General features: G+C 29.9%; 1 protein-coding gene across 2 annotated transcripts in view; it reads right to left on the bottom strand.

Moving 5' to 3' along the window:
* The window catches only part of LOC120814013 (MORN repeat-containing protein 4), a 60,518-nt gene that overhangs the window by 6,908 nt on the left and 28,641 nt on the right, over positions 1-24,969 (bottom strand). For both annotated transcript variants that reach the window (XM_078079801.1, XM_078079800.1), the window contains one exon: positions 148-262. In XM_078079801.1, coding sequence (XP_077935927.1) covers positions 148-262 — 115 coding nt within the window. The remainder of the gene's footprint in view (positions 1-147; positions 263-24,969) is intronic.

The following is a 24,969-nucleotide window of genomic DNA, read 5'->3' as shown; positions in this document are numbered from 1 at the left end:
TCAAAAGGTTGAGATGATTGACCCATTTAAAGATGTTTCCTTGGGCTTTGGCCCAATATTGCTCTTTATTACAAGCTTTCAGATCTTTCAAAGCAATTCAGCATCCGAAGGTCAAAGGTCACATGAGCTGGCAGTGTGGGCACCGACCTGGAGCCGTCGGCGAAGACCAGCGCGCCGCAGCCGCTGAAGAGGCCGTTCTCAAACTGCCCCGTGTAGCACGTCCCGTCGCTGAAGGTCAGCTGACCCAGGCCGTGACGCAGCCCTGCGGACACACACGCATGTTTATCACGTCACGTGTGTGAGTGCATGTAAGATACAAGTCTGACCCGGAAGCATCTTTGATGCATGTCAACAGACATGACAACGATGACAAAAATCTGACGCTCATCATTGAAAGCAAATATTTAAAGTTACATAGTGGTTCAATTAAATAATAATAATATGCCCCAAATGCATTTGTGATTACAAAGAAGGACCCCCCCCCCCCCTTTCCACACGTCGCTGTGATGTGTTTTAGACTGTCAAACATTAACAGGTGTAGGTGAGGTTTGATTGTTATTGTGTAACCTTGTACATTTTAACTGTCTTTATATCTTTATGGTTACGCAAGCAGCAGCTCATATTCTTCCCCTGTGTGCTTTATTAAATCCACAACAAGCAGTTATGAAGTAGACACAAATGTGCACTTCTGCTCCATTCGGCCTTCTGTGGTTCCCTTTATCTCAGGAACCTGTGTTCCGTTTGCGCCGCGTCTCGGGTACGGCGCATATTTTGGTACATAAATGTTTCCTGATTCCTGATTCCTTTGAATTTTTCTTGAATTTTTCTTGAATTTTTCTTGAATATTTTTATGAATATTTTCGTGAATATTGTTTGATTATTTTTTGTGAATATTTTCGTGAATATTTTTTGATTATTTTATTGAATATTTTTTTAATACTTTTTTTTCTCACCAACCATCATCCCACTGGTTCCCTATGAAGATCACTCCTTTTGTTTTCCTGGCAATATTGTAGAACGCAAGATATGTGGCAAACGCAGGATTCCCTCCCCCTTATCACATATTATAATCTTTGTAATCAATCATTCCTTTGAATATTTCTTGAATATTTTCATGAATATTTTCGTGAATATTTTTTGATTATTTTTTGTGAATATTTCTTGTGAATATTTTTTGGTTATTTTTTTGAATATTTTTTCAATCCTTTTTTTTTCACCAAAGATCATCCAACTGGTTCCCTATGAAGATTACTCCTTTTGTTTTCCTGGCAATATTGTAGAACACAAGATATGTGGAAAACACAGGATTCCCTCCCCCTTATCACATATAATAATCTTTGTAATCAATCATTCCTTTGAATATTTCTTGAATATTTTCATGAATATTTTTGTGAATATTTTTTGATTATGTTTTGGTTATTTTTTTGAATATTTTTTCAATACTTTTTTTTTCACCAAAGATCATCCCACTGGTTCCCTATGAAGATCACTCCTTTTGTTTTCCTGGAAATATTGTAGAACGCAAGATATGTGGCAAACACAGGTTTCCCTCCCCCTTATCACATATAATAATCTTTGTAATCAATCATTCCTTTGAATATTTCTTGAATATTTTCATGAATATTTTCGTGAATATTTTTGTGAACATTTTCGTGAATATTTTTTGATTATTTTATTGAATATATTTTTTAAACTTTTTTTTCTCACCAACCATCATCCCACTGCTTCCCTATGAAGATCACTCCTTTGGTTTTCCTGGCAATATTGTAGAACGCAAGATATGTGGCAAACACAGGATTCCCTCCCCCTTATCACATATAATAATCTTTGTAATCAATCATTCCTTTGAATATTTCTTGAATGTTTTCATAAATATTTTCGTGAATATTTTTTGATTATTTTCTGTGAATATTTTTGTGAATATTTGTTGATATTTTTTTCTAAATATTTTTTTAATATTTCTTTTCTCACCAACCGTCATCCCACTGGATCCCTATGAAGATCACTCCTTTTGTTTTCCTGGCAATATTGTAGAACGCAAGATATGTGGCCAACCCAGGATTCTCTCCCCCTTATCACATATAATAATCTTTGTAATCAATCATTCCTTTGAATACTTCTTGAATATTTTCATGAATATTTTCGTGAATATTTTTTGATTATTTTTCGTGAATATTTTTTGATTATTTTATTGAATATTTTTTTAATACTTTTTTTTCTCACCAACCATCATCCCACTGGTTCCCTATGAAGATCACTCCTTTTGTTTTCCTGGCAATATTGTAGAATGCAAGATATGTGGCAAACACAGGATTCCCTCCCCCTTATCACAAATAATAATCTTTGTAATCAATCGTTCCTTTGAATATTTCTTGTATATTTTCATAAATATTTTCGTAAATATTTTTAGATTATTTTTTGTAAATATTTTCGTGAATATTTTTTGATTACTTTTTTTTTCTCACCAACCATCATCCCACTGGTTCCCTATGAAGATCGCTCCTTTTGTTTTCCTGGCAATATTGTAGAACGCAAGATATGTTGCAAACACAGGTTTCCCTCCCCCTTATCACATATAATAATCTTTGTAATCAATCATTCCTTTGAATACTTCTTGAATATTTTCATGAATATTTTCGTGAATATTTTTTGTGAATATTTTCGTGAATATTTTTTGATTATTTTATTGAATATTTTTTTTAAACTTTTTTTTCTCACCAACCATCACCCCACTGCTTCCCTATGAAGATCACTCCTTTTGTTTTCCTGGCAATATTGTAGAACGCAAGATATGTGGCAAACACAGGTTTCCCTCCCCCTTATCACATATAATAATCTTTGTAATCAATCATTCCTTTGAATACTTCTTGAATATTTTCATGAATATTTTCGTGAATATTTTTTGTGAATATCTTCGTGAATATTTTTTGATTATTTTATTGAATATTTTTTTAAAACTTTTTTTTCTCACCAACCATCATCCCACTGCTTCCCTATGAAGATCACTCCTTTTGTTTTCCTGGCAATATTGTAGAACGCAAGATATGTGGCAAAGACAGGTTTCCCTCCCCCTTATCACATATAATAATCTTTGTAATCAATCATTCCTTTGAGTATTTCTTGAATATTTTCATGAATATTTTCGTGAATATTTTTTGATTATTTTTTGTGAATATTTTTTGGTTATTTTTTCAATATTTTTTTTTCACCAAAGATCATCCCACTGCTTCCCTATGAAGATTACTCCTTTTGTTTTCCTGGCAATATTGTAGAACGCAAGATATGTGGCAAACACAGGATTCCCTCCCCCTTACCACATATAACAATCTTTGTAATCAATCATTCCTTTGAATACTTCTTGAATATTTTCGTGAATATTTTTTGTGAATATTTTCGTGAATATTTTTTGATTATTTTATTGAATATTTTTTTTAAACTTTTTTTTCTCACCAACCATCATCCCAGTGCTTCCCTATGAAGATCACTCCTTTTTTTTCCTGGCAATATTGTAGAACGCAAGATATGTGGCAAACACAGATTTCCCTCCCCCTTATCACATATAATAATCTTTGTAATCAATCATTCCTCTGAATATTTCTTGATTATTTTCATGAATATTTTCGTGAATATTTTTTGTGAATATTTTTTGGTTATTTTTCTGAATATTTTTTCAATACTTTTTTTTTCACCAAAGATCATCACACTGGTTCCCTATGAAGATCACTCCTTTTGTTTTCCTGGCAATATTGTAGAACGCAAGATATGTGGCAAACACAGGATTCCCTCCCCCTTATCACATATAATAATCTTTGTAATCAACCATTCCTTTGAATACTTCTTGAATATTTTCATGAATATTTTCGTGAATATTTTTTGATTATTTTTTGTGAATATTTTTTGGTTATTTTTTTGAATATTTTTTCAATACTTTTTTTTTCACCAAAGATCATCCCACTGGTTCCCTATGAACATCACTCCTTTTGTTTTCCTGGCAATATTGTAGAACGCAAGATATGTGGCAAACACAGGATTCCCTCCCCCTTATCACATATAATAATCTTTGTAATCAATCATTCATTTGAATACTTCTTGAATGTTTTCCTGAATATTTTCGTGAATATTTTTTGTGAATATTTTCGTGAATATTTTTTGTGAATATTTTCGTGAATATTTTTTGATTATTTTTTGTGAATATTTTTTGATTATTTTATTGAATATTTTTTTTAAACTTTTTTTTCTCACCAACCATCATCCCACTGCTTCCCTATGAAGATCACTCCTTTTGTTTTCCTGGCAATATTGTAGAACGCAAGATATGTGGCAAACACAGGTTTCCCTCCCCCTTATCACATATAATAATCTTTGTAATCAATCATTCCTTTGAATACTTCTTGAATATTTTCATGAATATTTTCGTGAATATTTTTGTGAACATTTTCGTGAATATTTTTTGATTATTTTATTGAATATATTTTTTAAACTTTTTTTTCTCACCAACCATCATCCCACTGCTTCCCTATGAAGATCACTCCTTTGGTTTTCCTGGCAATATTGTAGAACGCAAGATATGTGGCAAACACAGGATTCCCTCCCCCTTATCACATATAATAATCTTTGTAATCAATCATTCCTTTGAATATTTCTTGAATGTTTTCATAAATATTTTCGTGAATATTTTTTGATTATTTTCTGTGAATATTTTTGTGAATATTTGTTGATATTTTTTTCTAAATATTTTTTTAATATTTCTTTTCTCACCAACCGTCATCCCACTGGATCCCTATGAAGATCACTCCTTTTGTTTTCCTGGCAATATTGTAGAACGCAAGATATGTGGCCAACCCAGGATTCTCTCCCCCTTATCACATATAATAATCTTTGTAATCAATCATTCCTTTGAATACTTCTTGAATATTTTCATGAATATTTTCGTGAATATTTTTTGATTATTTTTCGTGAATATTTTTTGATTATTTTATTGAATATTTTTTTAATACTTTTTTTTCTCACCAACCATCATCCCACTGGTTCCCTATGAAGATCACTCCTTTTGTTTTCCTGGCAATATTGTAGAATGCAAGATATGTGGCAAACACAGGATTCCCTCCCCCTTATCACAAATAATAATCTTTGTAATCAATCGTTCCTTTGAATATTTCTTGTATATTTTCATAAATATTTTCGTAAATATTTTTAGATTATTTTCATGAATATTTTCGTGAATATTTTTTGATTATTTTTTGTGAATATTTTTTGGTTATTTCTTTGAATATTTTTTCAATATTTTTTTTTCACCAAAGATCATCCCACTGCTTCCCTATGAAGATTACTCCTTTTGTTTTCCTGGCAATATTGTAGAACGCAAGATATGTGGCAAACACAGGATTCCCTCCCCCTTACCACATATAACAATCTTTGTAATCAATCATTCCTTTGAATACTTCTTGAATATTTTCGTGAATATTTTTTGTGAATATTTTCGTGAATATTTTTTGATTATTTTATTGAATATTTTTTTTAAACTTTTTTTTCTCACCAACCATCATCCCAGTGCTTCCCTATGAAGATCACTCCTTTTGTTTTCCTGGCAATATTGTAGAACGCAAGATATGTGGCAAACACAGATTTCCCTCCCCCTTATCACATATAATAATCTTTGTAATCAATCATTCCTCTGAATATTTCTTGATTATTTTCATGAATATTTTCGTGAATATTTTTTGTGAATATTTTTTGGTTATTTTTCTGAATATTTTTTCAATACTTTTTTTTTCACCAAAGATCATCACACTGGTTCCCTATGAAGATCACTCCTTTTGTTTTCCTGGCAATATTGTAGAACGCAAGATATGTGGCAAACACAGGATTCCCTCCCCCTTATCACATATAATAATCTTTGTAATCAACCATTCCTTTGAATACTTCTTGAATATTTTCATGAATATTTTCGTGAATATTTTTTGATTATTTTTTGTGAATATTTTTTGGTTATTTTTTTGAATATTTTTTCAATACTTTTTTTTTCACCAAAGATCATCCCACTGGTTCCCTATGAACATCACTCCTTTTGTTTTCCTGGCAATATTGTAGAACGCAAGATATGTGGCAAACACAGGATTCCCTCCCCCTTATCACATATAATAATCTTTGTAATCAATCATTCATTTGAATACTTCTTGAATGTTTTCCTGAATATTTTCGTGAATATTTTTTGTGAATATTTTCGTGAATATTTTTTGTGAATATTTTCGTGAATATTTTTTGATTATTTTTTGTGAATATTTTTTGATTATTTTATTGAATATTTTTTTTAAACTTTTTTTTCTCACCAACCATCATCCCACTGCTTCCCTATGAAGATCACTCCTTTTGTTTTCCTGGCAATATTGTAGAACGCAAGATATGTGGCAAACACAGGTTTCCCTCCCCCTTATCACATATAATAATCTTTGTAATCAATCATTCCTTTGAATACTTCTTGAATATTTTCATGAATATTTTCGTGAATATTTTTGTGAACATTTTCGTGAATATTTTTTGATTATTTTATTGAATATATTTTTTAAACTTTTTTTTCTCACCAACCATCATCCCACTGCTTCCCTATGAAGATCACTCCTTTTGTTTTCCTGGCAATATTGTAGAACGCAAGATATGTGGCAAACACAGGTTTCCCTCCCCCTTATCACATATAATAATCTTTGTAATCAATCATTCCTTTGAATACTTCTTGAATATTTTCATGAATATTTTCGTGAATATTTTTTGATTATTTTTCGTGAATATTTTTTGATTATTTTATTGAATATTTTTTTAATACTTTTTTTTCTCACCAACCATCATCCCACTGGTTCCCTATGAAGATCACTCCTTTTGTTTTCCTGGCAATATTGTAGAATGCAAGATATGTGGCAAACACAGGATTCCCTCCCCCTTATCACAAATAATAATCTTTGTAATCAATCGTTCCTTTGAATATTTCTTGTATATTTTCATAAATATTTTCGTAAATATTTTTAGATTATTTTTTGTAAATATTTTCGTGAATATTTTTTGATTACTTTTTTTTTCTCACCAACCATCATCCCACTGGTTCCCTATGAAGATCGCTCCTTTTGTTTTCCTGGCAATATTGTAGAACGCAAGATATGTTGCAAACACAGGTTTCCCTCCCCCTTATCACATATAATAATCTTTGTAATCAATCATTCCTTTGAATACTTCTTGAATATTTTCATGAATATTTTCGTGAATATTTTTTGTGAATATTTTCGTGAATATTTTCGTGAATATTTTTTGATTATTTTATTGAATATTTTTTTTAAACTTTTTTTTCTCACCAACCATCACCCCACTGCTTCCCTATGAAGATCACTCCTTTTGTTTTCCTGGCAATATTGTAGAACGCAAGATATGTGGCAAACACAGGTTTCCCTCCCCCTTATCACATATAATAATCTTTGTAATCAATCATTCCTTTGAATACTTCTTGAATATTTTCATGAATATTTTCGTGAATATTTTTTGTGAATATCTTCGTGAATATTTTTTGATTATTTTATTGAATATTTTTTTAAAACTTTTTTTTCTCACCAACCATCATCCCACTGCTTCCCTATGAAGATCACTCCTTTTGTTTTCCTGGCAATATTGTAGAACGCAAGATATGTGGCAAAGACAGGTTTCCCTCCCCCTTATCACATATAATAATCTTTGTAATCAATCATTCCTTTGAGTATTTCTTGAATATTTTCATGAATATTTTCGTGAATATTCTTTGATTATTTTTTGTGAATATTTTTTGGTTATTTTTTTGAATATTTTTTCAATATTTTTTTTTCACCAAAGATCATCCCACTGCTTCCCTATGAAGATTACTCCTTTTGTTTTCCTGGCAATATTGTAGAACGCAAGATATGTGGCAAACACAGGATTCCCTCCCCCTTACCACATATAACAATCTTTGTAATCAATCATTCCTTTGAATACTTCTTGAATATTTTCGTGAATATTTTTTGTGAATATTTTCGTGAATATTTTTTGATTATTTTATTGAATATTTTTTTTAAACTTTTTTTTCTCACCAACCATCATCCCAGTGCTTCCCTATGAAGATCACTCCTTTTGTTTTCCTGGCAATATTGTAGAACGCAAGATATGTGGCAAACACAGATTTCCCTCCCCCTTATCACATATAATAATCTTTGTAATCAATCATTCCTCTGAATATTTCTTGATTATTTTCATGAATATTTTCGTGAATATTTTTTGTGAATATTTTTTGGTTATTTTTCTGAATATTTTTTCAATACTTTTTTTTTCACCAAAGATCATCCCACTGGTTCCCTATGAAATCACTCCTTTTGTTTTCCTGGCAATATTGTAGAACGCAAGATATGTGGCAAACACAGGATTCCCTCCCCCTTATCACATATAATAATCTTTGTAATCAACCATTCCTTTGAATACTTCTTGAATATTTTCATGAATATTTTCGTGAATATTTTTTGATTATTTTTTGTGAATATTTTTTGGTTATTTTTTTGAATATTTTTTCAATACTTTTTTTTTCACCAAAGATCATCCCACTGGTTCCCTATGAACATCACTCCTTTTGTTTTCCTGGCAATATTGTAGAACGCAAGATATGTGGCAAACACAGGATTCCCTCCCCCTTATCACATATAATAATCTTTGTAATCAATCATTCATTTGAATACTTCTTGAATGTTTTCCTGAATATTTTCGTGAATATTTTTTGTGAATATTTTCGTGAATATTTTTTGTGAATATTTTCGTGAATATTTTTTGATTATTTTATTGAATATTTTTTTAATACTTTTTTTTTACCAAAGATCATCCCACTGGTTCCCTATGAACATCACTCCTTTTGTTTTCCTGGCAATATTGTAGAACGCAAGATATGTTGCAAACACAGGTTTCCCTCCCCCTTATCACATATAATAATCTTTGTAATCAATCATTCCTTTGAATACTTCTTGAATATTTTCATGAATATTTTCGTGAATATTTTTTGTGAATATTTTCGTGAATATTTTTTGATTATTTTATTGAATATTTTTTTTAAACTTTTTTTTCTCACCAACCATCACCCCACTGCTTCCCTATGAAGATCACTCCTTTTGTTTTCCTGGCAATATTGTAGAACGCAAGATATGTGGCAAACACAGGTTTCCCTCCCCCTTATCACATATAATAATCTTTGTAATCAATCATTCCTTTGAATACTTCTTGAATATTTTCATGAATATTTTCGTGAATATTTTTTGTGAATATTTTCGTGAATTTTTTTTGATTATTTTATTGAATATTTTTTTTAAACTTTTTTTTCTCACCAACCATCACCCCACTGCTTCCCTATGAAGATCACTCCTTTTGTTTTCCTGGCAATATTGTAGAACGCAAGATATGTGGCAAACACAGGTTTCCCTCCCCCTTATCACATATAATAATCTTTGTAATCAATCATTCCTTTGAATACTTCTTGAATATTTTCATGAATATTTTCGTGAATATTTTTTGTGAATATTTTCGTGAATTTTTTTTGATTATTTTATTGAATATTTTTTTTAAACTTTTTTTTCTCACCAACCATCACCCCAATGCTTCCCTATGAAGATCACTCCTTTTGTTTTCCTGGCAATATTGTAGAACGCAAGATATGTGGCAAACACAGGTTTCCCTCCCCCTTATCACATATAATAATCTTTGTAATCAATCATTCCTTTGAATACTTCTTGAATATTTTCATGAATATTTTCGTGAATATTTTTTGATTATTTTTTGTGAATATTTTTTGGTTATTTTTTTGGTTATTTTTTGGAATATTTTTTCAATACTTTTTTTTTCACCAAAGATCATCCCACTGGTTCCCTATGAACATCACTCCTTTTGTTTTCCTGGCAATATTGTAGAACGCAAGATATGTGGCAAACACAGGTTTCCCTCCCCCTTATCACATATAATAATCTTTGTAATCAATCATTCATTTGAATACTTCTTGAATGTTTTCATGAATATTTTCGTGAATATTTTTTGATTATTTTTTGTGAATATTTTTTGATAATTTTTTTGAATATTTTTTCAATACTTTTTTTTTCACCAAAGATCATCCCACTGGTTCCCTATGAAGATCACTCCTTTTGTTTTCCTGGCAATATTGTAGAACGCAAGATATGTGGCAAACACAGGTTTCCCTCGCCACTATTCACATATAATAATCTTTGTAATCAATCATTCCTTTGAATACTTCTTGAATATTTTCATGAATATTTTCGTAAATATTTTTTGTGAATATTTTCGTGAATATTTTTTGATTATTTAATCAATATTTTTTTTAAACTTTTTTTTCTCACCACCCATCAACCCACTGGTTCCCTATGAACATCACTCCTTTTGTTTTCCTGGCAATATTGTAGAACGCAAGATATGTGGCAAACACAGGATTCCCTCCCCCTTATCACATATAATAATCTTTGTAATCAATCATTCCTCTGAATATTTCTTGATTATTTTCATGAATATTTTCGTGAATATTTTTTGATTCTTTTTTGTGAATATTTTTTCAATACTTTTTTTTTCACCAAAGATCATCCCACTGGTTCCCTATGAAGATCACTCCTTTTGTTTTCCTGGCAATATTGTAGAACGCAAGATATGTGGCAAACACAGGATTCCCTCCCCCTTATCACATATAATAATCTTTGTAATCAATCATTCCTTTGAATACTTCTTGAATATTTTCATGAATATTTTCGTGAATATTTTTTGATTATTTTTTGTGAATATTTTTTTGTTATTTTTTTGAATATTTTTTCAATACTTTTTTTTTCACCAAAGATCATCCCACTGGTTCCCTATGAACATCACTCCTTTTGTTTTCCTGGCAATATTGTAGAACGCAAGATATGTGGCAAACACAGGTTTCCCTCCCCCTTATCACATATAATAATCTTTGTAATCAATCATTCCTTTGAATACTTCTTGAATGTTTTCCTGAATATTTTCGTGAATATTTTTGGTGAATATTTTCGTGAATATTGTTTGTGAATATTTTCGTGAATATTTTTTGATTATTTTATTGAATATTTTTTTAATACTTTTTTTTTACCAAAGATCATCCCACTGGTTCCCTATGAACATCACTCCTTTTGTTTTCCTGGCAATATTGTAGAACGCAAGATATGTGGCAAACACAGGTTTCCCTCCCCATTATCACATATAATAATCTTTGTAATCAATCATTCCTTTGAATACTTCTTGAATATTTTCATGAATATTTTCGTGAATATTTTTTGTGAATATTTTCGTGAATATTTTTTGATTATTTTATTGAATATTTTTTTTAAACTTTTTTTTCTCACCAACCATCACCCCACTGCTTCCCTATGAAGATCACTCCTTTTGTTTTCCTGGCAATATTGTAGAACGCAAGATATGTGGCAAACACAGGTTTCCCTCCCCCTTATCACATATAATAATCTTTGTAATCAATCATTCCTTTGAATACTTCTTGAATATTTTCATGAATATTTTCGTGAATATTTTTTGTGAATATTTTCGTGAATTTTTTTTGATTATTTTATTGAATATTTTTTTTAAACTTTTTTTTCTCACCAACCATCACCCCACTGCTTCCCTATGAAGATCACTCCTTTTGTTTTCCTGGCAATATTGTAGATCGCAAGATATGTGGCAAACACAGGATTCCCTCCCCCTTATCACATATAATAATCTTTGTAATCAATCATTCCTTTGAATACTTCTTGAATATTTTCATGAATATTTTCGTGAATATTTTTTGATTATTTTTTGTGAATATTTTTTGGTAATTTTTTTGGTTATTTTTTTGAATATTTTTTGAATACTTTTTTTTTCACCAAAGATCATCCCACTGGTTCCCTATGAACATCACTCCTTTTGTTTTCCTGGCAATATTGTAGAACGCAAGATATGTGGCAAACACAGGTTTCCCTCCCCCTTATCACATATAATAATCTTTGTAATCAATCATTCCTTTGAATACTTCTTGAATATTTTCATGAATATTTTCGTGAATATTTTTTGTGAATATTTTCGTGAATTTTTTTTGATTATTTTATTGAATATTTTTTTTAAACTTTTTTTTCTCACCAACCATCACCCCACTGCTTCCCTATGAAGATCACTTCTTTTGTTTTCCTGGCAATATTGTAGAACGCAAGATATGTGGCAAACACAGGTTTCCCTCCCCCTTATCACATATAATAATCTTTGTAATCAATCATTCCTTTGAATACTTCTTGAATGTTTTCCTGAATATTTTCGTGAATATTTTTTGTGAATATTTTCGTGAATATTGTTTGTGAATATTTTCGTGAATATTTTTTGATTATTTTATTGAATATTTTTTTAATACTTTTTTTTTTACCAAAGATCATCCCACTGGTTCCCTATGAACATCACTCCTTTTGTTTTCCTGGCAATATTGTAGAACGCAAGATATGTGGCAAACACAGGTTTCCCTCCCCATTATCACATATAATAATCTTTGTAATCAATCATTCCTTTGAATACTTCTTGAATATTTTCATGAATATTTTCGTGAATATTTTTTGTGAATATTTTCGTGAATTTTTTTTGATTATTTTATTGAATATTTTTTTTAAACTTTTTTTTCTCACCAACCATCACCCCACTGCTTCCCTATGAAGATCACTCCTTTTGTTTTCCTGGCAATATTGTAGATCGCAAGATATGTGGCAAACACAGGATTCCCTCCCCCTTATCACATATAATAATCTTTGTAATCAATCATTCCTTTGAATACTTCTTGAATATTTTCATGAATATTTTCGTGAATATTTTTTGATTATTTTTTGTGAATATTTTTTGGTAATTTTTTTGGTAATTTTTTTGGTTATTTTTTTGAATATTTTTTGAATACTTTTTTTTTCACCAAAGATCATCCCACTGGTTCCCTATGAACATCACTCCTTTTGTTTTCCTGGCAATATTGTAGATCGCAAGATATGTGGCAAACACAGGATTCCCTCCCCCTTATCACATATAATAATCTTTGTAATCAATCATTCATTTGAATACTTCTTGAATGTTTTCATGAATATTTTCGTGAATATTTTTTGATTATTTTTTGTGAATATTTTTTGATTATTTTTTTGAATATTTTTTCAATACTTTTTTTTTCACCAAAGATTATCCCACTGGTTCCCTATGAAGATCACTCCTTTTGTTTTCCTGGCAATATTGTAGAACGCAAGATATGTGGCAAACACAGGTTTCCCTCCCCCTTATCACATATAATAATCTTTGTAATCAATCATTCCTTTGAATACTTCTTGAATATTTTCATTAATATTTTCGTGAATATTTTTTGTGAATATTTTCGTGAATTTTTTTTGATTATTTTATTGAATATTCTTTTTAAACTTTTTTTTCTCACCAACCATCACCCCACTGCTTCCCTATGAAGATCACTCCTTTTGTTTTCCTGGCAATATTGTAGAACGCAAGATATGTGGCAAACACAGGTTTCCCTCCCCCTTATCACATATAATAATCTTTGTAATCAATCATTCCTTTGAATACTTCTTGAATATTTTCATGAATATTTTTTGTGAATATTTTCGTGAATTTTTTTTGATTATTTTATTGAATAATTTTTTTTAACTTTTTTTTCTCACCAACCATCACCCCACTGCTTCCCTATGAAGATCACTCCTTTTGTTTTCCTGGCAATATTGTAGATCGCAAGATATGTGGCAAACACAGGATTCCCTCCCCCTTATCACATATAATAATCTTTGTAATCAATCATTCCTTTGAATACTTCTTGAATATTTTCATGAATATTTTCGTGAATATTTTTTGATTATTTTTTGTGAATATTTTTTGGTTATTTTTTTGGTTATTTTTTTGAATATTTTTTGAATACTTTTTTTTTCACCAAAGATCATCCCACTGGTTCCCTATGAACATCACTCCTTTTGTTTTCCTGGCAATATTGTAGAACGCAAGATATGTGGCAAACACAGGTTTCCCTCCCCCTTATCACATATAATAATCTTTGTAATCAATCATTCATTTGAATACTTCTTGAATGTTTTCATGAATATTTTCGTGAATATTTTTTGATTATTTTTTGTGAATATTTTTTGATTATTTTTTTGAATATTTTTTCAATACTTTTTTTTTCACCAAAGATCATCCCACTGGTTCCCTATGAAGATCACTCCTTTTGTTTTCCTGGCAATATTGTAGAACGCAAGATATGTGGCAAACACAGGTTTCCCTCGCCACTATTCACATATAATAATCTTTGTAATCAATCATTCCTTTGAATACTTCTTGAATATTTTCATGAATATTTTCGTAAATATTTTTTGTGAATATTTTCGTGAATATTTTTTGATTATTTTATTGAATATTTTTTTTAAACTTTTTTTTCTCACCACCCATCAACCCACTGGTTCCCTATGAACATCACTCCTTTTGTTTTCCTGGCAATATTGTAGAACGCAAGATATGTGGCAAACACAGGATTCCCTCCCCCTTATCACATATAATAATCTTTGTAATCAATCATTCCTCTGAATATTTCTTGATTATTTTCATGAATATTTTCGTGAATATTTTTTGATTATTTTTTGTGAATATTTTTTCAATACTTTTTTTTTCACCAAAGATCATCCCACTGGTTCCCTATGAAGATCACTCCTTTTGTTTTCCTGGCAATATTGTAGAACGCAAGATATGTGGCAAACACAGGATTCCCTCCCCCTTATCACATATAATAATCTTTGTAATCAATCATTCCTTTGAATACTTCTTGAATATTTTCATGAATATTTTCGTGAATATTTTTTGATTATTTTTTGTGAATAGTTTTTTGTTATTTTTTGTGAATATTTTTTCAATACTTTTTTTTTCACCAAAGATCATCCCACTGGTTCCCTATGAAGATCACTCCTTTTGTTTTCCTGGCAATATTGTAGAACGCAAGATATGTGGCAAACACAGGATTCCCTCCCCCTTATCACATATAATAATCTTTGTAATCAATCATTCCTTTGAATACTTCTTGAATATTTTCATGAATATTTTCGTGAATATTTTTTGATTATTTTTTGTGAATAGTTTTTTGTTATTTTTTTGAATATTTTTTCAATACTTTTTTTTTCACCAAAGATCATCCCACTGGTTCCCTATGAACATCACTCCTTTTGTTTTCCTGGCAATATTGTAGAACGCAAGATATGTGGCAAACACAGGATTCCCTCCCCCTTATCACATATAATAATCTTTGTAATCAATCATTCCTTTGAATACTTCTTGAATATTTTCATGAATATTTTCGTGAATATTTTTTGATTATTTTTTGTGAATATTTTTTTGTTATTTTTTTGAATATTTTTTCAATACTTTTTTTTTCACCAAAGATCATCCCACTGGTTCCCTATGAACATCACTCCTTTTGTTTTCCTGGCAATATTGTAGAACGCAAGATATGTGGCAAACACAGGTTTCCCTCCCCCTTATCACATATAATAATCTTTGTAATCAATCATTCCTTTGAATACTTCTTGAATGTTTTCCTGAATATTTTCGTGAATATTTTTTGTGAATATTTTCGTGAATATTGTTTGTGAATATTTTCGTGAATATTTTTTGATTATTTTATTGAATATTTTTTTAATACTTTTTTTTTTACCAAAGATCATCCCACTGGTTCCCTATGAACATCACTCCTTTTGTTTTCCTGGCAATATTGTAGAACGCAAGATATGTGGCAAACACAGGTTTCCCTCCCCATTATCACATATAATAATCTTTGTAATCAATCATTCCTTTGAATACTTCTTGAATATTTTCATGAATATTTTCGTGAATATTTTTTGTGAATATTTTCGTGAATATTTTTTGATTATTTTATTGAATATTTTTTTTAAACTTTTTTTTCTCACCAACCATCACCCCACTGCTTCCCTATGAAGATCACTCCTTTTGTTTTCCTGGCAATATTGTAGAACGCAAGATATGTGGCAAACACAGGTTTCCCTCCCCCTTATCACATATAATAATCTTTGTAATCAATCATTCCTTTGAATACTTCTTGAATATTTTCATGAATATTTTCGTGAATATTTTTTGATTATTTTTTGTGAATATTTTTTTGAATATTTTTTCAATACTTTTTTTTTCACCAAAGATCATCCCACTGGTTCCCTATGAACATCACTCCTTTTGTTTTCCTGGCAATATTGTAGAACGCAAGATATGTGGCAAACACAGGTTTCCCTCCCCCTTATCACATATAATAATCTTTGTAATCAATCATTCCTTTGAATACTTCTTGAATGTTTTCCTGAATATTTTCGTGAATATTTTTTGTGAATATTTTCGTGAATATTGTTTGTGAATATTTTCGTGAATATTTTTTGATTATTTTATTGAATATTTTTTTAATACTTTTTTTTTTACCAAAGATCATCCCACTGGTTCCCTATGAACATCACTCCTTTTGTTTTCCTGGCAATATTGTAGAACGCAAGATATGTGGCAAACACAGGTTTCCCTCCCCATTATCACATATAATAATCTTTGTAATCAATCATTCCTTTGAATACTTCTTGAATATTTTCATGAATATTTTCGTGAATATTTTTTGTGAATATTTTCGTGAATATTTTTTGATTATTTTATTGAATATTTTTTTTAAACTTTTTTTTCTCACCAACCATCACCCCACTGCTTCCCTATGAAGATCACTCCTTTTGTTTTCCTGGCAATATTGTAGAACGCAAGATATGTGGCAAACACAGGTTTCCCTCCCCCTTATCACATATAATAATCTTTGTAATCAATCATTCCTTTGAATACTTCTTGAATATTTTCATGAATATTTTCGTGAATATTTTTTGTGAATATTTTCGTGAATTTTTTTTGATTATTTTATTGAATATTTTTTTTAAACTTTTTTTTCTCACCAACCATCACCCCACTGCTTCCCTATGAAGATCACTCCTTTTGTTTTCCTGGCAATATTGTAGATCGCAAGATATGTGGCAAACACAGGATTCCCTCCCCCTTATCACATATAATAATCTTTGTAATCAATCATTCCTTTGAATACTTCTTGAATATTTTCATGAATATTTTCGTGAATATTTTTTGATTATTTTTTGTGAATATTTTTTGGTAATTTTTTTGGTTATTTTTTTGAATATTTTTTCAATACTTTTTTTTTCACCAAAGATCATCCCACTGGTTCCCTATGAAGATCACTCCTTTTGTTTTCCTGGCAATATTGTAGAACGCAAGATATGTGGCAAACACAGGTTTCCCTCCCCCTTATCACATATAATAATCTTTGTAATCAATCATTCCTTTGAATACTTCTTGAATATTTTCATGAATATTTTCGTGAATATTTTTTGTGAATATTTTCGTGAATTTTTTTTGATTATTTTATTGAATATTCTTTTTAAACTTTTTTTTCTCACCAACCATCACCCCACTGCTTCCCTATGAAGATCACTCCTTTTGTTTTCCTGGCAATATTGTAGAACGCAAGATATGTGGCAAACACAGGTTTCCCTCCCCCTTATCACATATAATAATCTTTGTAATCAATCATTCCTTTGAATACTTCTTGAATATTTTCATGAATATTTTCGTGAATATTTTTTGTGAATATTTTCGTGAATTTTTTTTGATTATTTTATTGAATAATTTTTTTAAACTTTTTTTTCTCACCAACCATCACCCCAATGCTTCCCTATGAAGATCACTCCTTTTGTTTTCCTGGCAATATTGTAGATCGCAAGATATGTGGCAAACACAGGATTCCCTCCCCCTTATCACATATAATAATCTTTGTAATCAATCATTCCTTTGAATACTTCTTGAATATTTTCATGAATATTTTCGTGAATATTTTTTGATTATTTTTTGTGAATATTTTTTGGTTATTTTTTTGGTTATTTTTTTGAATATTTTTTGAATACTTTTTTTTTCACCAAAGATCATCCCACTGGTTCCCTATGAACATCACTCCTTTTGTTTTCCTGGCAATATTGTAGAACGCAAGATATGTGGCAAACACAGGTTTCCCTCGCCACTATTCACATATAATAATCTTTGTAATCAATCATTCCTTTGAATACTTCTTGAATATTTTCATGAATATTTTCGTAAATATTTTTTGTGAATATTTTCGTGAATATTTTTTGATTATTTTATTGAATATTTTTTTTAAACTTTTTTTTCTCACCACCCATCAACCCACTGGTTCCCTATGAACATCACTCCTTTTGTTTTCCTGGCAATATTGTAGAACGCAAGATATGTGGCAAACACAGGATTCCCTCCCCCTTATCACATATAATAATCTTTGTAATCAATCATTCCTCTGAATATTTCTTGATTATTTTCATGAATATTTTCGTGAATATTTTTTGATTATTTTTTGTGAATATTTTTTCAATACTTTTTTTTTCACCAAAGATCATCCCACTGGTTCCCTATGAAGATCACTCCTTTTGTTTTCCTGGCAATATTGTAGAACGCAAGATATGTGGCAAACACAGGATTCCCTCCCCCTTATCACATATAATAATCTTTGTAATCAATCATTCCTTTGAATACTTCTTGAATATTTTCATGAATATTTTCGTGAATATTTTTTGATTATTTTTTGTGAATAGTTTTTTGTTATTTTTTTGAATATTTTTTCAATACTTTTTTTTTCACCAAAGATCATCCCACTGGTTCCCTATGAACATCACTCCTTTTGTTTTCCTGGCAATATTGTAGAACGCAAGATATGTGGCAAACACAGGATTCCCTCCCCCTTATCACATATAATAATCTTTGTAATCAATCATTCCTTTGAATACTTCTTGAATATTTTCATGAATATTTTCGTGAATATTTTTTGATTATTTTTTGTGAATATTTTTTTGTTATTTTTTTGAATATTTTTTCAATACTTTTTTTTTCACCAAAGATCATCCCACTGGTTCCCTATGAACATCACTCCTTTTGTTTTCCTGGCAATATTGTAGAACGCAAGATATGTGGCAAACACAGGTTTCCCTCCCCCTTATCACATATAATAATCTTTGTAATCAATCATTCATTTGAATACTTCTTGAATGTTTTCCTGAATATTTTCGTGAATATTCTTTGTGAATATTTTCGTGAATATTGTTTGTGAATATTTTCGTGAATATTTTTTGATTATTTTATTGAATATTTTTTTAAACTTTTTTTTCTCACCAACCATCACCCCACTGCTTCCCTATGAAGATCACTCCTTTTGTTTTCCTGGCAATATTGTAGATCGCAAGATATGTGGCAAACACAGGATTCCCTCCCCCTTATCACATATAATAATCTTTGTAATCAATCATTCCTTTGAATACTTCTTGAATATTTTCATGAATATTTTCGTGAATATTTTTTGATTATTTTTTGTGAATATTTTTTGGTTATTTTTTTGAATATTTTTTCAATACTTTTTTTTTCACCAAAGATCATCCCACTGGTTCCCTATGAAGATCGCTCCTTTTGTTTTCCTGGCAATATTGTAGAACGCAAGATATGTGGCAAACACAGGTTTCCCTCCCCCTTATCACATATAATAATCTTTGTAATCAATCATTCCTTTGAATACTTCTTGAATATTTTCATGAATATTTTCGTGAATATTTTTTGTGAATATTTTCGTGAATATTTTTTGTGAATATTTTCGTGAATATTTTTTGATTATTTTATTGAATATTTTTTTAAAACTTTTTTTTCTCACCAACCATCATCCCACTGCTTCCCTATGAAGATCACTCCTTTTGTTTTCCTGGCAATATTGTAGAACGCAAGATATGTGGCAAACGCAGGTTTCCCTCCCCCTTATCACATATAATAATCTTTGTAATCAATCATTCCTTTGAGTATTTCTTGAATATTTTCATGAATATTTTTGTGAATATTTTTTGATTATTTTTTGTGAATATTTTTTGGTTATTTTTTTCAATATTTTTTCAATATTTTTTTTTCACCAAAGATCATCCCACTGGTTCCCTATGAAGATTACTCCTTTTGTTTTCCTGGCAATATTGTAGAACGCAAGATATGTGGCAAACACAGATTTCCCTCCCCCTTATAACATATAATAATCTTTGTAATCAATCATTCCTTTGAATACTTCTTGAATATTTTCATGAATATTTTCGTGAATATTTTTTGATTATTTTTTGTGAATATTTTTTTGTTATTTTTTTGAATATTTTTTCAATACTTTTTTTTTCACCAAAGATCATCCCACTGGTTCCCTATGAACATCACTCCTTTTGTTTTCCTGGCAATATTGTAGAACGCAAGATATGTGGCAAACACAGGTTTCCCTCCCCATTATCACATATAATAATCTTTGTAATCAATCATTCCTTTGAATACTTCTTGAATATTTTCATGAATATTTTCGTGAATATTTTTTGTGAATATTTTCGTGAATTTTTTTTGATTATTTTATTGAATATTTTTTTTAAACTTTTTTTTCTCACCAACCATCACCCCACTGCTTCCCTATGAAGATCACTCCTTTTGTTTTCCTGGCAATATTGTAGATCGCAAGATATGTGGCAAACACAGGATTCCCTCCCCCTTATCACATATAATAATCTTTGTAATCAATCATTCCTTTGAATACTTCTTGAATATTTTCATGAATATTTTCGTGAATATTTTTTGATTATTTTTTGTGAATATTTTTTGGTTATTTTTTTGAATATTTTTTCAATACTTTTTTTTTCACCAAAGATCATCCCACTGGTTCCCTATGAAGATCGCTCCTTTTGTTTTCCTGGCAATATTGTAGAACGCAAGATATGTGGAAAACACAGGATTCCCTCCCCCTTTTCACATAGAATAATCTTTGTAATCAATCATTCCTTCAATATTTCTTGAATATCTTCATGAATATTTTCGTGAATATTTTTTGATTATTTTTTGTGAATATTTTTTGGTTATTTTTTTGAATATTTTTTCTAAATATTTTTTTTTCACCAAAGATCATCCCACTGGTTCCCTATGAAGATCGCTCCTTTTGTTTTCCTGGCAATATTGTAGAACGCAAGATATGTGGCAAACACAGGTTTCCCTCCCCCTTATCACATATAATAATCTTTGTAATCAATCATTCCTTTGAATACTTCTTGAATATTTTCATGAATATTTTCGTGAATATTTTCATGAATATTTTCGTGAATATTTTTTGTGAATATTTTCGTGAATATTTTTTGTGAATATTTTCGTGAATATTTTTTGATTATTTTATTGAATATTTTTTTTAAACTTTTTTTTCTCACCAACCATCATCCATTGGTTCCCTATGAAGATCGCTCCTTTTGTTTTCCTGGCAATATTGTAGATCGCAAGATATGTGGCAAACACAGGATTCCCTCCCCCTTATCACATATAATAATCTTTGTAATCAATCATTCCTTTGAATACTTCTTGAATATTTTCATGAATATTTTCGTGAATATTTTTTGATTATTTTTTGTGAATATTTTTTGATTATTTTTTTGAATATTTTTTCAATACTTTTTTTTTCACCAAAGATCATCCCACTGGTTCCCTATGAACATCACTCCTTTTGTTTTCCTGGCAATATTGTAGAACGCAAGATATGTGGCAAACACAGGTTTCCCTCCCCCTTATCACATATAATAATCTTTGTAATCAATCATTCCTTTGAATACTTCTTGAATATTTTCGTGAATATTTTTTGTGAATATTTTCGTGAATATTTTTTGATTATTTTATTGAATATTTTTTTTTAACTTTTTTTTCTCACCAACCATCACCCCACTGCTTCCCTATGAAGATCACTCCTTTTGTTTTCCTGGCAATATTGTAGAACGCAAGATATGTGGCAAACACAGGTTTCCCTCCCCCTTATCACATATAATAATCTTTGTAATCAATCATTCCTTTGAATACTTCTTGAATATTTTCATGAATATTTTCGTGAATTTTTTCGTGAATATTTTTTGTGAATATTTTCGTGAATTTTTTTTGATTATTTTATTGAATATTTTTTTTAAACTTTTTTTTCTCACCAACCATCACCCCACTGCTTCCCTATGAAGATCACTCCTTTTGTTTTCCTGGCAATATTGTAGAACGCAAGATATGTGGCAAACACAGGATTCCCTCCCCCTTATAACATATAATAATCTTTGTAATCAATCATTCCTTTGAATACTTCTTTAATATTTTCATGAATATTTTTTGTGAATATTTTCGTGAATATTTTTTGATTATTTTATTGAATATTTTTTTTAAACTTTTTTTTCTCACCAACCATCATCCCAGTGCTTCCCTATGAAGATCACTCCTTTTGTTTTCCTGGCAATATTGTAGAACGCAAGATATGTGGCAAACACAGATTTCCCTCCCCCTTATCACATATAATAATATTTGTAATCAATCATTCCTTTGAATACTTCTTGAATATTTTCATGAATATTTTCGTGAATATTTTTGTGAATATTTTCGTGAATATTTTTTGATTATTTTATTGAATATTTTTTTTAAACTTTTTTTTCTCACCAACCATCACCCCACTGCTTCCCTATGAAGATCACTCCTTTGGTTTTCCTGGCAATATTGTAGAACGCAAGATATGTGGCAAACACAGGATTCCCTCCCCCTTATAACATATAATAATCTTTGTAATCAATCATTCCTTTGAATACTTCTTGAATATTTTCATGAATATTTTCGTGAATATTTTTTGATTATTTTTTGTGAATATTTTTTGGTTATTTTTTTGAATATTTTTTCAATACTTTTTTTTTCACCAAAGATCATCCCACTGGTTCCCTATGAACATCACTCCTTTTGTTTTCCTGGCAATATTGTAGAACGCAAGATATGTGGCAAACACAGGTTTCCCTCCCCCTTATCACATATAATAATCTTTGTAATCAATCATTCATTTGATTACTTCTTGAATGTTTTCATGAATATTTTCGTGAATATTTTTTGATTATTTTTTGTGAATATTTTTTGATTATTTTTTTGAATATTTTTTCAATACTTTTTTTTTTTTACCAACCATCACCCCACTGCTTCCCTATGAAGATCACTCCTTTTGTTTTCCTGGCAATATTGTAGAACGCAAGATATGTGGCAAACACAGGTTTCCCTCCCCCTTATCACATATAATAATCTTTGTAATCAATCATTCCTTTGAATACTTCTTGAATATTTTCATGAATATTTTCGTGAATATTTTTTGATTATTTTTTGTGAATATTTTTTGGTTATTTTTTTGAATATTTTTTCAATACTTTTTTTTTTTTACCAACCATCACCCCACTGCTTCCCTATGAAGATCACTCCTTTTGTTTTCCTGGCAATATTGTAGAACGCAAGATATGTGGCAAACACAGGTTTCCCTCCCCCTTATCACATATAATAATCTTTGTAATCAATCATTCCTTTGAATACTTCTTGAATATTTTCATGAATATTTTCGTGAATATTTTTTGTGAATATTTTCGTGAATTTTTTTTGATTATTTTATTGAATATTTTTTTTAAACTTTTTTTTCTCACCAACCATCACCCCACTGCTTCCCTGTGAAGATCACTCCTTTTGTTTTCCTGGCAATATTGTAGAACGCAAGATATGTGGCAAACACAGGATTCCCTCCCCCTTATCACATATAATAATCTTTGTAATCAATCATTCCTTTGAATACTTCTTGAATATTTTCATGAATATTTTTTGTGAATATTTTTGTGAATATTTTTTGATTATTTTATTGAATATTTTTTTTAAACTTTTTTTTCTCACCAACCATCACCCCACTGCTTCCCTATGAAGATCACTCCTTTTGTTTTCCTGGCAATATTGTAGAACGCAAGATATGTGGCAAACACAGGATTCCCTCCCCCTTATCACATATAATAATCTTTGTAATCAATCATTCCTTTGAATACTTCTTGAATATTTTCATGAATATTTTCGTGAATATTTTCGTGAATATTTTCGTGAATATTTTTTGTGAATATTTTCGTGAATATTTTTTGATTATTTTATTGAATATTTTTTTTTTACTTTTTTTTCTCACCAACCATCACCCCACTGCTTCCCTATGAAGATCACTCCTTTTGTTTTCCTGGCAATATTGTAGAACGCAAGATATGTGGCAAACACAGGTTTCCCTCCCCCTTATCACATATAATAATCTTTGTAATCAATCATTCCTTTGAATACTTCTTGAATATTTTCATGAATATTTTCATGAATATTTTCGTGAATATTTTTTGTGAATATTTTCGTGAATATTTTTTGATTATTTTATTGAATATTTTTTTTAAACTTTTTTTTCTCACCAACCATCACCCCACTGCTTCCCTATGAAGATCACTCCTTTTGTTTTCCTGGCAATATTGTAGAACGCAAGATATGTGGCAAACACAGGTTTCCCTCCCCCTTATCACATATAATAATCTTTGTAATCAATCATTCCTTTGAATACTTCTTGAATACTTCTTGAATATTTTCATGAATATTTTCGTGAATATTTTTTGTGAATATTTTCGTGATTTTTTTTTGATTATTTTATTGAATATTTTTTTTAAACTTTTTTTTCTCACCAACCATCACCCCACTGCTTCCCTGTGAAGATCACTCCTTTTGTTTTCCTGGCAATATTGTAGAACGCAAGATATGTGGCAAACACAGGATTCCTTCCCCTTATCACATATAATAATCTTTGTAATCAATCATTCCTTTGAATACTTCTTGAATATTTTCATGAATATTTTCGTGAATATTTTTTGTTAGATCACTCCTTTTGTTTTCCTGGCAATATTGTAGAACGCAAGATATGTGGCAAACACAGGTTTCCCTCCCCCTTATCACATATAATAA

Source organism: Gasterosteus aculeatus, chromosome 9 (genome assembly GCF_964276395.1).
Source record: "Gasterosteus aculeatus chromosome 9, fGasAcu3.hap1.1, whole genome shotgun sequence".
NCBI lineage: Eukaryota > Metazoa > Chordata > Actinopteri > Perciformes > Gasterosteidae > Gasterosteus > Gasterosteus aculeatus.
The sequence above is the reverse complement of the archived record's forward strand: the minus strand, read 5'-3'. Positions and strand labels throughout refer to the sequence as shown.